At 48.1% G+C, this 16,413-nt stretch overlaps 1 protein-coding gene across 1 annotated transcript in view; it reads left to right on the top strand.

The window, feature by feature from the left end:
- LOC106592605 (sodium/hydrogen exchanger 5) overlaps positions 1–16,413 on the top strand; it is a 144,200-nt gene that overhangs the window by 111,921 nt on the left and 15,866 nt on the right. Inside the window, exons 5-8 of the mRNA XM_045689767.1 lie at positions 2,882–2,960; positions 3,961–4,138; positions 6,610–6,830; positions 8,399–8,601. Coding sequence (XP_045545723.1) covers positions 2,882–2,960; positions 3,961–4,138; positions 6,610–6,830; positions 8,399–8,601 — 681 coding nt within the window. The remainder of the gene's footprint in view (positions 1–2,881; positions 2,961–3,960; positions 4,139–6,609; positions 6,831–8,398; positions 8,602–16,413) is intronic.

The raw sequence follows: 16,413 nt of genomic DNA, 5'->3' as shown, positions 1-16,413 counted from the left end.
ACAGCAATAACAGCAAGACTAGTATTGTCCTGGTCAGCATCGATGCTGCACAGCAATAACAAAAAGACTAGTATCCTCCTGGTCAGCATCGATGCTGCACAGCAATAACAACAAGACTAGTATTCACCTGGTCAGCATCGATGCTGCACATCAATAACAGCAAGACTAGTATTGTCCTGGTCAGCATCGATGCTGCACAGCAATAACAACAAGACTAGTATTGTCCTGGTCAGCATCGATGCTGCACAGCAATAACAACAAGACTAGTATTCACCTGGTCAGCATCGATGCTGCACAGCAATAACAACAACACAGGTATTTACATTCTGCAGAGCTTTTACAATTATATTTGATTTTTGTACCCCTTTTTCTCCCCAAATTTCGTGATATCCAATTGGTAGTTACAGTCTTGTCCCGCTAGCTATATGGATGAGCAGGCTAGGACTGAGGGGCTAACAAGGGGCCCTGTTAGCTAGCCACAAACCAACCTGGGTTGAAATACAATTTGAAATCATTTTCCAAACACTGTATCTGTGCTTGATTGAGCTTGTCCGTTTACGATTGAACCGATGGAAAAGTCTGAAATGTTTAAAACCATGTCCACCTGGCACGCGAAGCCTAAAGCAAATACTATTTGAACCCAGGTCTGGTTAACCGTAATCCGTTCCCCCCCCAGGGTCTCAAGCTCAGGCTTATTTGATGAGAAATCTAAGCGGCTTTGCTCAAGGGGTTTTTCAGAATAGGCCGTTAGACGCATTAGAAAGTCTATTTACATTGTTGCGTGTGAACACAGTAACATTCTAGTGCTGAACACGTAAAAATAAAACCTCTCTCTCATATCTCTTTGTTCTTTGGTGTATCAGCACAACACAACCGACTTGTTGCCGTTCGGTCTCTTTTTTTAACGTTTTTATTAACTCACGGAACTTTTTCTACGGTCTTTAACTCTTTTTTTGGTCCAGTGAGTTGTGAAGTTAACACCGTCACCCCGGACACTATGATCTGCGTCCCAAATGGAACCCTAATTCCCCTTTTTTTTAGTGCACTGACTTGAGAATAGGGTGCTATTTGGGGATGTAACCTAGGATTTCAGGCCCTCTGCTTTGTACAGTGTTGCTACCACACCCTGTAGCTCAGTTAGTAGAGCATGGTGTTTGCAACGCCAGGGTTGTGGGTTCGATTCCCACAGGGGGGCCAGCACAGAAAAAAATTTAATAAATGAAATGTATGCATTCACTACTGTAAGTCGCTCTGGATAAGAGCGTCTGCTAAATGACTAAAATGTAAAAATGTGAGGAGAGAAACCCAGCCTACTGTATGTTGGTTTACGGGGAAGATTAAACTGCAGAAGAGCCAAGCGCTGACGCCAACCACTGTCGTCTGTATGGATCAACCGTTTCAGAGTAGGAGCGCTGAGCCTAGATCCTAGGCTAAACTGATGCTAGATCAGCACTTCTACTCTACGCTGTGCAGCCCGTGGTGAGGATTGGTTATATCCAACCACAGGCCTTTATAGTGGATCAGGGTTTTAACCAAACCCAGGCCTTTAATAGTGGTTCAGGGTTATAACCAACCCCAGGCCTTTAATAGTGGATCAGGGTTATAACTAACCCCGGGCCTTTAATAGTGGATCAGGGTTATAACTAACCCCGGGCCTTTAATAGTGGATCAGGGTTATAACTAACCCCGGGCCTTTAATAGTGGATCAGGGTTATAACCAACCCCAGGCCTTTAATAGTGGATCGGGGTTATAACCAACCCCAGGCCTTTAATAGTGGACCAGGGTTATAACCAACCCAAGGCCTTTAATAGTGGATTGGGGTTATAACCAACCCCAGGCCTTTAATAGTGGATCAGTGTTATAACCAACCCCAGACCCTTAACAGTGGATCAGGGTTATAACCAACGCCAGGCCTTTAATAGTGGATCAGGGTTATACCCAACCCCAGGCCTTTAAAAGTGGATCAGGGTTATAACCAACCCCAAGCCTTTAATAGTGGATCAGGCTTATAACCAACCCCAGGCCTTTAATAGTGGATCAGGGTTATAACCAACCCCAGGCCTTTAATAGTGGATCAGGGTTATAACCAACCACAGGCCTTTAATAATGGATCAGGGTTATAACCAACCCCAGGCCTTTAATAGTGGATCAGGGTTATAACCAACCCCAGGCCTTTAATAGTGGATCGGGGTTATAACCAAACCCAGGCCTTTAATAGTGGACCAGGGTTTTAACCAACCCCAGGACTTTAATAGTGGATCGGGGTTATAACCAACCCCAGGCCTTTAATAGTGGACCAGGGTTATAACCAACCCCAGGCCTTTAATAGTGGATCGGGGTTATAACCAACCCCAGGCCTTTAATAGTGTACCAGGGTTATAACCAACCCCAGGCCTTTAATAGTGGATCGGGGTTATAACCAACCCCAGGCCTTTAATAGTGGATCAGTGTTATAACCAACCCCAGACCCTTAACAGTGGATCAGGGTTATAACCAACGCCAGGCCTTTAATAGTGGATCAGGGTTATACCCAACCCCAGGCCTTTAAAAGTGGATCAGGGTTATAACCAACCCCAAGCCTTTAATAGTGGATCAGGCTTATAACCAACCCCAGGCCTTTAATAGTGGATCAGGGTTATAACCAACCCCAGGCCTTTAATAGTGGATCAGGGTTATAACCAACCCCAGGCCTTTAATAGTGGATCAGGGTTATAACCAACCCCAGGCCTTTAATAGTGGATCAGGGTTATAACCAACCCCAGGCCTGCAGTGTGCTGTACACTACCAATAAGTAACACCCACCTGTATAGAGAACGCATTGTGTTATGGAGAGAGTTACAAAGACAATCTACTGATGATGTAATTTGTCCTTCTCTGCAGGTGTTGTATAAGGTGTACATGTCCTTCGTGGAGGTGGGCCCTGAGAATGTTCAGACAGCTGACTATTTCAAAGGAGTGGGTGAGGATGTGTTCTGTTATTAGCTGTAGTCTGTTAGTGTACTTGTAAATAAACTACAGCTATGAGACCCTGTCCTGATTTCCTGTCTCTCAACCTAAAGACTCTCCCACTTCCCCTGTGCCTCCCCTCTTCCTCCTCCCCTCTCCCTCCACCCTTCCTCTCTCTCCCTCCCCATCTTCCTCCTCCTCTCCCTCTTCCTCCCTGTCTCCCTCCACCCTTCCTCCTCCTCCCCATCTTCCTCCTCTCCTCTTCCTCCCTGTCTCCCTCTACCCCTCCTTCTCCCCATCTTCCTCCTCCCCTCTCCTCTTCCTCCCTGTCTCCCTCCACCCTTCCCCCTCCTCCTCCTCCCCTCTCCTCTTCCTCCCTGTCTCCCTCTACCCTTCCTCCTCCTCCTCCCCATCTTCCTCCTCCCCTCTCCTCTTTCTCCCTGTCTCCCTCCACCCTTCCTCCTCCTCCCCATCTTCCTCCTTCCCTCTCGTCGTCCTCCCTGTCTCCCTCTACCCTTCCTCCTCCTCCTCCCCATCTTCCTCCTCCCCTCTCCTCTTCCTCCCTCTCTCCCCACCCTTCCTCCTCCCCATCTTCCTCCTCCCCTCTCCTCTTCCTCCCTGTCTCCCTCTACCTCCCTGTCTCCCTCTACCCCTCCTTCTCCCCATCTTCCTCCTCCCCTCTCCTCTTCCTCCCTGTCTCCCTCCACCCTTCCTCCTCCTCCCCATCTTCCTCCTCTCCTCTTCCTCCCTGTCTCCCTCTACCCCTCCTTCTCCCCATCTTCCTCCTCTTCCTCGCTGTCTCCCTCTACCCTTCCCCCTCCTCCTCCTCCCCTCTCCTCTTCCTCCCTGTCTCCCTCTACCCCTCCTCCTCCCCATCTTCCTCCTCCTCACTCCTCTTCCTCCCTCTCCTCTTCCTCCCTCTCTCTCCACCCTTCCTCCTCCCCTCTCCTCTTCCTCCCTGTCTCCCTCCACCCTTCCTCCTCCCCCCTCCTCTCCTTCCTTTCCCTCCTCAGCCTCATTCCTCATCGTCAGTATTGGGGGAACCATGGTGGGTCTGATCTTTGCTGCTCTCCTAGCCTTCATCACACGTTTCACCAAGAAGGTCCGCATCATTGAGCCTCTCTTGGTCTTCCTCATGGTCTACCTGGCCTACCTCACCGCTGAACTCTTCTCTCTGTCCGCCATCTTGTCGTGAGTACATCTTTAGTATGTGTTATAGAAATCACCACAGAAAATGTGATGGTCTGCACTCAAAAAGATGTTGCATAAGGCTCATGTATTTTCTTCTATGTATTTTTTTATTCTGCTGTCGTTAGGGTGTGTGTGTGTGTGTGTGTGTGTGTGTGTGTGTGTGTGTGTGTGTGTGTGTGTGTGTGTGTGTGTGTGTGTGTGTGTGTGTGTGTGTGTGTGTGTGTACAGTGCCTCCTCAAAGTATTCAGACCCTTTGACTTTTTCCACATTTTATTACGTTACAGCCGTATTCTAAAATGTATTAAATAAAACATTTTCCTCAGCAATCTACAAACAATAACCCATTATGACACCACAATAACCCATTATGACACCACAATAACCCATTATGACATCACAATAACCCATTATGACAAAGCAAGAAAAAATAATAGCAAATTTATTAAAAATGTATTCAAAAAATAAAAAAGTATTCAGACCCTTTGTTATGAGACTCGAAATTGAGCTCAGCTGTATCCTGTTTCCATTGATCATCCTTGAGATGTTTCTACAACTTGATTGGAGTCCACCTTGTGGTAAATGCAACTGATTGGACATGATTTGGAAAGGCACACACCTGTCTATATAAGGTCCCACAGTTGACAGTGCATTTCAGAGCATAATCCAAGCCATGAGGTCAAAGGAATTGTCCGTAGAGCTCCGAGACAGGATTGTGTTGAGACACAGATCTGGGGAAGGGTACCAAAACATTTCTGCTGCATTGAAGGTCCCCAAGTACACAGTGGCCTCCATCCTTCTTAAATGGAAGAAGTTTGGAACCACCAAGACTCTTCCTAGAGCTGGCCGCCCGGCCAAACTGAGCAATCAGGGGAGAAGGGCCTTGGTCAGGGAGGTGACCAAGAACCCGATGGTCACTCTGACAGAGCTCCAGAGTTCCTCTGTGGAGATGGGAGAAACTTCCAGAAGGACAACCATCTCTGCAGCACTCCACCAATCAGGCCTTTATGGTAGAGTGGCCAGACGTAAGCCACTCCTCAGTAAAATGCCCATGACAGCCCGCTTGGAGTTTGACAAAAGGCACCTAAAGACTCTCAGACCATAAGAAACAAGATTCTCTGGTCTGATGAAACCAAGATTGAACTCTTTGGCCTGAATGCCAAGCGTCACATCTGGAGGAAAATTGGCACCATCCCTACGGTGAAGCATGGTGGTGGCAGCATCATGCTGTGGGGATGTTTTTCAGCAGCAAGAACTGGGAGACTAGTCAGGTTCGAGGGAAAAATGAACGGAGCAAAGTACAGAGAGATCCTCGATGAAAACCTGCTCCAAAGCGCTCAGGACCTCAGACTGGGGTGAAGGTTCACCTTCCAACAGGACAACGACCCTAAGCACACAGCCAAGACAACGCAGGAGTGGCTTCGGGACAAGTCTCTTGAATGTCCTTGAGTGGCCCAGCCAGAACCCAGACTTGAACCCGATCGAACATCTGTGGAGAGACCTGAAAATAGCTGTGCAGCGACGCTCCCCTTCCAACCTGACAGAGCTTGAGAAGATCTGTAGAGAACAATGGGAGAAACTCGATGCTCCCTATCCAACCTGGGGAGGTTGCAAATACAGGTGTACCAAGCTTGTAGCATCATACCCAAGAAGACGCGAGGCTAATCGCTGCCAAAGGTGGTTCAACAAAGTACTGAAATAAAGGGTCTGAATACTTATGTAAATGTAATAATTCAGTTAAAAATATATATAAATTAGCAAACATTTCTAAAAACCTGTTTTTGCTTTGTCGTTATAGGGTATTGTGTGTAGATTGGTTAGGGCCCTGGGCCCAGATTCTCTAAACCTTCTTTAGAAGAAATGTCTTGTTAATTAACTGCCATTTTTTTCTCATAACTATAACTATAACTTAACTATAGACTTAAGAAGAAAGTTAAGCAAAGTTGTTATTCCTCTAAAAGGTTCTTGGAAATTCTCTTACACTGTTAACTTATGTTTCTCCTTAAGCAAAAAAGTTAAGAAATTATATTCTTGAAAATGAAGTTTGTGGGAAATGTTTTTAAATTCCAAGATATCTAAACCATTGTTTTAAACTCAAGGGCAGTGAGAGAAAACAGCTCATGAAAACAATTGAACTTAATTCACTCACAAACTTCATCTGAAAGTTTCAGTATTGATTATTTTTAAACCCAAAAACAGTCATCTCAGTTGGAAATATGCTAACATGATTGCCATTGCTAACTAGATAGCTAGCTAAATCGGTTGCCTAGCAACAAACATCTTAAGAAGATATTTGAGGAGTTTGTAAGAAAATCATTAAATCTTACGATATTGTTGAGGAATTGCACTAACAAACTATCTTATGAACTTCTTAATTTTTTTTCTTAAGAAACATTTTGTGTTTTGTAAAGTGTTTTGTAACTCTGGACCCTGGTCCTCTCCTGTCCTCTTTCTCTCTCTCTCTCCACTTTCAGAATGACGTTCTGTGGTATCGGCTGTAACAAGTACGTAGAGGCCAACATATCCCAGAAGTCTCGTACCACGGTGAAGTACACGATGAAAACCCTAGCCAGCATCGCCGAGACCATCATTTTCATCTTCCTGGGCATCTCAGCCGTGGACAAGTCTAAGTGGGCCTGGGACACAGGACTCATCTCCTGTACGCTCATCTTTATCTTCGTCTTCAGGGCCCTGGGTAGGTGCTGCCTTACTAAACATTGATACTGTACCCAACGTTGTTAATCCACACGTAGCTGAAGGTGAATAGCAATAATATACCACTGTGTATCAGGGATTGTAGCCCCTGGGTGAGAGTGGACCTACGAACCACAAAGAAAGGAGCACTTCTCTGTCCTTACTGTGGATTTATTTGACCCAACACTTTTTGTCTGAAAGAGCCTTTCGTCAGGGTGCTTGTCTGAAAGATCCTTTCGTCAGGGTGCTTGTCTGAATGAGCCTTTCGTCAGGGTGCTTGTCTGAATGAGCCTTTCTTCAGGGTGCTTGTCTGAAGAGCCTTTCGTCAGGGTGCTTGTCTGAACGAGCCTTTCGTTAGGGTGCTTGTCTGGAAGAGCCTTTCGTCAGGGTGCTTGTCTGAAAGAGCCTTTCGTCAGGGTGCTTGTCTGGAGAGCCTTTCGTCATGGCGCTTGTCTGAAGAGTCTTTCGTCAAGGTGCTTGTCTGGAGAGCCTTTCGTCAGGGTGCTTGTCTGAACGAGCCTTTCGTCAGGGTGCTTGTCTGAAGAGCCTTTCGTCAGGGAGCTTGTCTAGAGAGCCTTTCTTCAGGGTGCTTGTCTGAAAGAGCCTTTCGTCAGGGTGCTTGTCTGGAGAGCCTTTCGTCAGGGTGCTTGTCTGAAGAGCCTTTCGTCAGGGTGCTTGTCTGGAGAGCCTTTCGTCAGGGTGCTTGTCTGAAGAGCCTTTCGTCAGGGTGCTTGTCTGAAAGAGCCTTTCGTCAGGGTGCTTGTCTGGAGAGCCTTTCGTCAGGGAGCTTGTCTGGAGAGCCTTTCATCAGGGTGCTTGTCTGGAGAGCCTTTCGTCAGGGAGCTTGTCTGGAGAGCCTTTCGTCAGGGAGCTTGTCTGGAGAGCCTTTCTTCAGGGTGCTTGTCTGAAAGAGCCTTTCGTCAGGGTGCTTGTCTGAAAGAGCCTTTCGTCAGGGAGCTTGTCTGAAGAGCCTTTCGTCAGGGTGCTTGTCTGAAAGAGCCTTTCGTCAGGGTGCTTGTCTGAAAGAGCCTTTCGTCAGGGTGCTTGTCTGAAAGAGCCTTTCGTCAGGGTGCTTGCTCTACACACAGATACTGAACAGAGTCTTGAGGATCCAGCGTGTATTATCAGTGATCGGGCCCCGCAATAAAACCTTTAATGCCAAACAGAGTTAGATGATAAAATAATCACTCTTTCAATTAACTCCAAAAGGTGGCTGAATATCTCCTGCCCTTAATCAATTTTATTCATCTTTATTTAACTAGGCAAGTCAGTTAAGAACAAATTCTTATTTTCAATGACGGCCTAGGAACAGTGGGTTAAACTGCCTTGTTCAGGGGGCAGAACGACAGATTTGGACCTTGTCGGCTCGAGGATTTGAACTTGCAACATTTCGATTACTAGTCCAACGCTGTAACCACTAGGCTACCCTGCCGCCCTTTATCAATAATCAAGATTGTACTCTGTACTCAATGATGAGTCTGACAATGTATTGGTATGACATCATTTATATTGTTGTGGGGGGGATAAGTAATATACTGTAGCTGATCAATACTCTCTGATCTCTTTCAGGTGTGGTCATGCAGACCTGGGTGTTGAACTGGTTCCGCCTCGTCCCATTGGACAAGATCGACCAGGTGGTGATGTCGTACGGTGGCCTGCGAGGGGCGGTGGCGTTTGCCTTGGTGGTGCTGCTGGACGCAGAACGGGTCCCGGCTAAAGACTACTTCGTGGCCACTACCATCATAGTGGTCTTCTTCACTGTCATGTTCCAGGTAAAGTATTTACTAAGATATTTTAATACTAGAGATATTTTAGTCCAGAAAATAGAATAGGTGTCACGTCCTGGCCAGTATAAGGGTTAATTGTCATTTTAGTTTGGTCAGGACGTGGCAGAGGGTATTTGTTTTATGTGGTTCAGGTTGGTGTGTTAGTTAGGAGGGCGTTTGATTTATTATTTCCGGGTTTTGAGTTATGGTCTATGTTGATGTATTTCCATGTGTAGTCTGGTTGATCTGTTTCTATGTTGAGTTAATTGGGGTGGACTTCCAATTGAAGGCAGCTGTGTGGTGTTGCCTTTGATTGGAAGTCCTATATTAGTTGGGTGTGTTTGTCTGTGTATTTGTGGGAGATTGTTTCGTGTTTAGCGTGTGTAAGCCTAACAGGACTGTCAGTGTATCGTGCGTTCGTTTTTGTTATTTTGTATGTTCGTTTTGGAATTTATTAAATGTTCAAAATGAACCATCTCAACTCTGCTGCATATTGGTCCTCATTTTCCGATGATGATTTCGCCATATCGTCCTCCGACGAAGAAATCCCTGACAATAGGGTCTATCGTTCTATATGGAATTAATTAAGGCCAGGAGTTTTTCCTCAAATCAAATGTTATTTGTCACATACACATGGTTAGCAGGTGTTAATGCAAGTGTAGCGAAATGCTTGTGCTTCTAGTTCCGACCATGCAGTAATATCTAACAAGTAATCTACCAATTCCACAACAACTACCTTGTACACACAAGTGTAAAAGAACACCTGCCTCACACTGTAGAAACAGGAGATGGACTAGTGTCCTGTCCAGGGGGAGTACTCACTCTACAGAAACAGGAGATAGACTAGTGTCCTGTCCAGGGGGAGTGCTCACTCTACAGAAACAGGAGATAGACTAGTGTCCTGTCCAGGGGGAGTACTCACTCTACAGAAACAGGAGATAGACTAGTGTCCTGTCCAGAGGAGTACTCACTCTACAGAAACAGGAGATAGACTAGTGTCCTGTCCAGGGGGAGTACTCACTCTACAGAAACAGGAGATAGACTAGTGTCCTGTCCAGAGGTCACTCTGGCAGATTTATGGATGATACACTAGTGGATAATGTGTGGTAGTGGATAATGTGTGGTAGTGGATAATGTGTGGTAGTGGATAATGTGTGATAGTGGATAATGTGTGATAGTGGATAATGTGTGATAGTGGATAATGTGTGATAGTGGATAATGTGATAGTGGATAATGTGATAGTGGATAATGTGTGATAGTGAATAATGTGATAGTGGATAATGTGTGATAGTGAATAATGTGATAGTGGATAATGTGTGATAGGGGATAATGTGTGATAGCGGATAATGTGTGGTAGTGGATAATGGGTGGTACTGGATAATGTGTGGTAGTGGATAATGTGATACTGGATAATGTGATACTGGATAATGTGTGATTGTGAATAATGTGATAGTGGATAATGTGTGATAGTGGATAATGTGTGGTAGTGGATAATGTGATGGGGGATCATGTGTGATAGTGGATAATGTGTGATAGTGAATAATGTGTGATAGTGGATAATGTGATAGTGGATAATGTGTGGTAGTGGATAATGTGCAGTAGTGGATAATGTGCGATAGTGAATAATGTGGTAGTGGATAATGTGTGGTAGTGGATCATGTGTGATAGGGGATCATGTGTGATAGGGGATAATGTGTGTTAGAGGATAATGTGTGATAGGGGATAATGTGTGATAGTGGATGATGTGTGATAATGGATAATATGTGGTAGTGGATAATGTGTGATAGTGTATAATGTGATAGTGGATAATGTGAGCAAACAGAGAGCGGGTCTATCCGACATGGCACCCTATTCCCTATATAGTGCGTTACTTTTGGCCAGGGCCCATAGGACTCTGGTCAAAGGTAGTGCACTATATAGGGGATAGGAGCCATGGGGGACAACCAGGCAGGTAGGACAGCAGGGGATGGCTGGGGGACAGCCAGGCAGGTAGGACAGCAGGGGATGGCTGGAGGACAGCCAGGCAGGTAGGACAGCAGGGGATGGCTGGAGGACAGCCAGGCAGGTAGGACAGCAGGGGATGGCTGGGGGACAGGCAGGCAGGTAGGTACCTAGTCAGGTAATCAGTATTACCTAGTCAGGTAACTCGGTATTACCTAGTCAGGTAACCCGGTATTACCTAGTCACGTAACCCGGTATTACCTAGTCAGGTAACCCGGTATTACCTAGTCAGGTAACCCGGTATTACCTAGTCAGGTAACCCGGTATTACCTATTCAGGTAACCCGGTATTACCTAGTCAGGTAACCCGGTATTACCTAGTCAGGTAACCCGGTATTACCTAGTCAGGTAACCCGGTATTACCTAGTCAGGTAACCCGGTATTGCCTAGTCAGGTAACCCCGTATTGCCTAGTCAGGTAACTCGGTATTACCTAGTCAGGTAGCTCGGTATTACCTAGTCAGGTAACTCAGTATTACCTAGTCAGGTAACTCAGTATGACCTACTCAGGTAACTCAGTATTACCTAGTCAGGTAACTCAGTATTACCTAGTCAGGTAGCTCAGTATTACCTAGTCAGGTAACAGGACTGTTCTATGGTGAGTACCTCTATTGTGTGTGGAATCAGGGGTGAAAGTAAGGCGATCCGGGTAAATCATGAGGGTATGCCGTGCTGGTAAATCATGAGGGTATGCCGTGCTGGTAAATCGTGAGGGTACGCCGTGCTGGTAAATCGTGAGGGTACGCCGTGCCGGTAAAACGCGAGGGTACGCCGTGCCGGTAAAACGCGAGGGTACGCCGTGCCGGTAAAACGCGAGGGTACGCCGTGCCGGTAAATCGTGAGGGTACGCCGTGCCGGTAAATCGTGAGGGTACGCCGTGCCGGTAAATCGTGAGGGTACGCCGTGCCGGTAAATCGTGAGGGTACGCCGTGCCGGTAAATCGTGAGGGTACTCCGTGCCGGTAAACCGTGAGGGTACGCCGTGCCGGTAAAACGTGAGCCTATCACAATAATTAAACAGATTTCAGGAAGACTGTAGGCTATTACACTATTTATCATTACCGAATGTCAGACGCATGAAAAATGAGCGAATAGATTTGAAAACGTATGAAATATGCTCTTAAATGCGGTGTGTAGTTGGATGGTAACGCGGACATTTTACCAAGGCAGAGACGAGTAGCCGAGACGCTGGCTGGCATCAATGTAGCCAACAATTCAGCTTCCAAGACTTGGGCCTAATGAATGGTAATTACTAAATGTCATTCATAACACTTTCTGGGGGTTTTGGAAGTGACGTCTCTTTTGCATTTATCAAATGGCGCAGTTTGGATATAGCCTGATAGATGGAATAGTCTCTGAAGTCTGGACACTGACTGTAGTCTATTATAATATTAACTGAAGTCTGGACACCGAATGTGGTCTATTATAATATTACCTGAAGTCTGGACACTGACTGTAGACCTCATGTAGTCTATTATAATATTAACTGAAGTCTGGACACTGGCTGTAGTCTATTATAATATTAACTGAAGTCTGGACACTGACTGTAGTCTATTATAATATTAACTGTAGTCTGAACACTGACCGTAGACCTCATGTAGTCTATTATAATATTAACTGAAGTCTGGACACTGACTCTAGTCTATTATAATATTAACTGAAGTCTGGACACTGACTGTAGTCTATTATAATATTACCTGAAGTCTGGACACTGACTGTAGTCTATTATAATATTAACTGAAGTCTGGACACTGACTGTAGACCTCATGTAGACTATTATAATACTAACTCCTGCAGAACTAGGTGTTCCTTGCATTAAAATTATAGACCAAAAGTTAATTTTGTCTCTGGAACCAGAATGGAGAAATATGATGTATTTCTTTCAGCATGATGGATTGTTTTCACAGCTTTTCATTTTCTTTTAAACTGGTCAAACTGAAATCTCCCAGGTCCGTAAATGTTCTCCCCCGCTCCTCAAATGTTCTCCCCCGCTCCTCAAATGTTCTCCCTCGCTCCTCAAATGTTCTCTCCTGCTCCTGAAATGTTCTCCCTCGCTCCTCAAATGTTCTCCCCCGCACCTCAAATGTTCTCCCTCGCCCCTCAAATGTTCTACCCCGCTCCTCAAATGTTTTCCCTCGCTCCTCAAATGTTCTCCCTCGCTCCTGAAATGTTCTCCCTAGCTCCTCAAATGTTCTCCCCCGCTCCTCAAATGTTCTCCCCCGCTCCTCAAATGTTCTCCCTCGCTCCTCAAATGTTCTCTCCTGCTCCTGAAATGTTCTCCCTCGCTCCTGAAATGTTCTCCCCCGCTCCTCAAATGTTCTCCCCCGCTCCTCAAATGTTCTCCCTCGCTCCTCAAATGTTCTCCCTCGCTCCTCAAATGTTCTCCCTCGCTCCTCAAATGTTCTCCCTCGCTCCTCAAATGTTCTCTCCTGCTCCTGAAATGTTCTCCCTCGCTCCTCAAATGTTCTCCCCCGCTCCTCAAATGTTCTCCCTCGCCCCTCAAATGTTCTACCCCGCTCCTCAAATGTTCTCCCTCGCTCCTCAAATGTTCTCCCTCGCTCCTGAAATGTTCTCCCTAGCTCCTCAAATGTTCTCCCCCTCGCTCCTCAAATGTTCTCCCCTCGCTCCTCAAATGTTCTCCCCCCTCTCCTCAAATGTTCTCCCTCGCTCCTCAAATGTTCTCCCCCTCTCCTCAAATGTTCTCCCTCGCTCCTCAAATGTTCTCCCTCGCTCCTCAAATGTTCTCCCTCGCTCCTCAAATGTTCTCCCTCGCTCCTCAAATGTTCTCCCCCGCTCCTCAAATGTTCTCCCCCGCGCCTCAAATGTTCTCACCCGCGCCTCAAATGTTCTCCCCGCTCCTCAAATGTTCTCCCTCGCTCCTCTCCCTCGCTCCTCAAATGTTCTCCCTTGCTCCTCAAATGTTCTCCCTCGCTCCTCAAATGTTCCCCCTCGCTCCTCAAATGTTCTCCCCCGCTCCTCAAATGTTCTCCCCGCTCCTCAAATGTTCTCCCCGCGCCTCAAATGTTCTCCCCGCTCCTCAAATGTTCTCCCCGCTCCTCAAATGTTCTCCCTCGCTCCTCTCCCTCGCTCCTCAAATGTTCTCCCCCGCTCCTCAAATGTTCTCCCTCGCTCCTCTCCCCGCTCCTCAAATGTTGTCCCTCGCTCCTCAGATGTTCTCCCCGCTCCTCAAATGTTCTCCCCCGCTCCTCAAATGTTCTCCCTCGTTCCTCTCCCTCGTTCCTCAAATGTTCTCCCCCGCTCCTCAAATGTTCTCCCTCGCTCCTCTCCCCTGCTCCTCAAATGTTCTCCCCCGCTCCTCAGATGTTCTCCCCCGCTCCTCAGATGTTCTCCCCCGCTCCTCAACTGTTCTCCCTCGCTCCTCAACTGTTCTCCCCCGCTCCTCAAATGTTGTCCCTCGCTCCTCAAATGTTGTCCCTCGCTCCTCAAATGTTCTCCCTCGCTCCTCAAATGTTCTCCCTCGCTCCTCAAATGTTCTCCCTCGCTCCTCAAATGTTCTCCCCAACTCCTCAAATGTTCTCCCTCGCTCCTCAAATGTTCTCCCTCGCTCCTCAAATGTTCTCTCCCTCTCCTCAAATGTTCTCCCTCGCTCCTCAAATGTTCTCCCTCGCTCCTCAAATGTTCTCCCTCGCTCCTCAAATGTTCTCCCTCGCGCCTCAAATGTTCTCCCCCGCTCCTCAGATGTTCTCCCCCGCTCCTGAAATGTTCTCCCTCGCTCCTCTCCCTCGCTCCTCAAATGTTCTCCCTCGCTCCTCTCCCCCACTCCTCAAATGTTCTCCCCCGCTCCTCAAATGTTCTCCCCCGCTCCTCAACTGTTCTCCCTCGCTCCTCAAATGTTCTCGCTCCGTGTGAGAGAAGCAGAAATGAAAGAGAGAACTTTACCCGATGTCAACTAGATTTGTCGATGATGCGTTGATTTCGTTCTATTGATTTATGACATCATTCTGCTGATCGTTTTTATTGAGTGTTCTGGGAGGAACATTAGGTTAATGACAGAAGAGAAGCTGCGTTTATCGAATTATAGACAAGTTCACTAACAAATAGCCTTCCACCAAAATGACAGAAATGATAAGCAGAAACATGAGACGTAACAGCTATTCTCTCACCCCTTGTCGTTCAGCCGTCCCTGAATAACGTGCGGAAGGGAAGCTTATACATGAGCCTTTTGAAGTAATTGTTTGACAGTTAGATGAAAACATTTGACATTTTAGTCATTTAGCAGACGCTCTTATCCAGAGCGACTTACAGTAGTGAATGCATACATTTTATTACATTTTTTAAGGACTGGTCCCCCGTGGTGAATCGAACCCACAACACTGGCGTTGCAAGCGCCATGCTCTACCAACTGAGCTACAGCATGACTGGTTGTATTTATGACACACACATAAAAAAAAAAAAATGTAGGCGAATACATTTTAAAAGTGAAACGACGAATCTTCACTATTATCCCCATATAGATCCTATTAAATTTAAAGGGATTTTATACTGTATGTATTTCTATGATTAGACCTATAATCATATATAGGAGGTCCCCATACTGGGAAGACATGACATCTAGTCTCTCACCCCTTTTATGTAATGGGTGCAGGTTTTTGTTCCAGCCAAGCGCTAATACATTAACCCAGTCCAGAGCTTGTTTTCTGTTGACTCAACAGTCTTGGAGAGATCTTAGCCCCTCCCCCCAAGGCTGACCTTGCTCTGACTTATGCAACACACTGTCTACCTCCTGTTTGTTGTCCTACATTGATAATCACATGGATCAAGATGTGGTTTATCTGTGTGTTGATCCAGTGATATCAGAACACGGGGAGGGGATCTGGTGTGTCCTGGGGAGGGGGCCTGGTGTGTCCTGGGGAGGGGACCTGGGGGAGTGGGCCTGGTGTGTCCTGGGGAGGGGGCCTGGTGTGTCCTGGGGAGGGGACCTGGGGAGGGGGCCTGGTGTGTCCTGGGGAGGGAGCCTGGGGAGGGGGCCTGGTGTGTCCTGGGGAGGGGGCCTGGTGTGTCCTGGGGAGGGGACCTGGGGGAGGGGGCCTGGTGTGTCTTGGGGAGGGGACCTGGTGTGTCCTGGGGAGGGGACCTGGTGTGTCCTGGGGAGGGGACCTGGTGTGTCCTGGGGAGGGGACCTGGGGAGGGGGCCTGGTGTGTCCTGGGGAGGGGGCCTGGTGTGTCCTGGGGAGGGGGCCTGGTGTGTCCTGGGGAGGGGGCCTGTGGAGGGGGCCTGGTGTGTCCTGGGGAGGGGACCTGGGGAGGGGGCCTGGTGTGTCCTGGGGAGGGGACCTGGGTAGGGGGCCTGGTGTGTCCTGGGGAGGGGGCCTGGTGTGTCCTGGGGAGGGGACCTGGGGAGGGGACCTGGTGTGTCCTGGGGAGGGGACCTGGGGAGGGGGCCTGGTGTGTCCTGGGGAGGGGGCCTGGGGAGGGGACCTGGGGAGGGGGCCTGGTGTGTCCTGGGGAGGGGGGCCTGGTGTGTCCTGGGGAGGGGACCTGGGGAGAGGGCTTGGGGAGGGGGCCTGGGGAGGGGGCCTGGTGTGTCCTGGGGAGGGGACCTGGGGAGGGGACCTGGTGTGTCCTGGGGAGGGGGGCCTGGTGTGTCCTGGGGAGGGGGCCTGGGGAGGGGACCTGGGAAGGGGGCCTGGTGTGTCCTGGGGAGGGTCCTGGTGTGTCCTGGGGAGGGGACCTGGTGTGTCCTGGGGAGGGGGCCTGGTGTGTCCTGGGGAGGGGACCTGGGGAGAGACCTGGGGAGGGGACCTGGTGTGTCCTGGGGAGGGGGGCCTGGTGTGTCCTGGGGAGGGGGGCCTGGTGTGT

The sequence above is a fragment of the Salmo salar genome, chromosome ssa11 (genome assembly GCF_905237065.1).
Source record: "Salmo salar chromosome ssa11, Ssal_v3.1, whole genome shotgun sequence".
Taxonomy (NCBI): Eukaryota; Metazoa; Chordata; class Actinopteri; order Salmoniformes; family Salmonidae; genus Salmo; species Salmo salar.
Note: the sequence above shows the minus strand (reverse complement) of the source record. Positions and strands in the feature narration are given on the sequence as shown.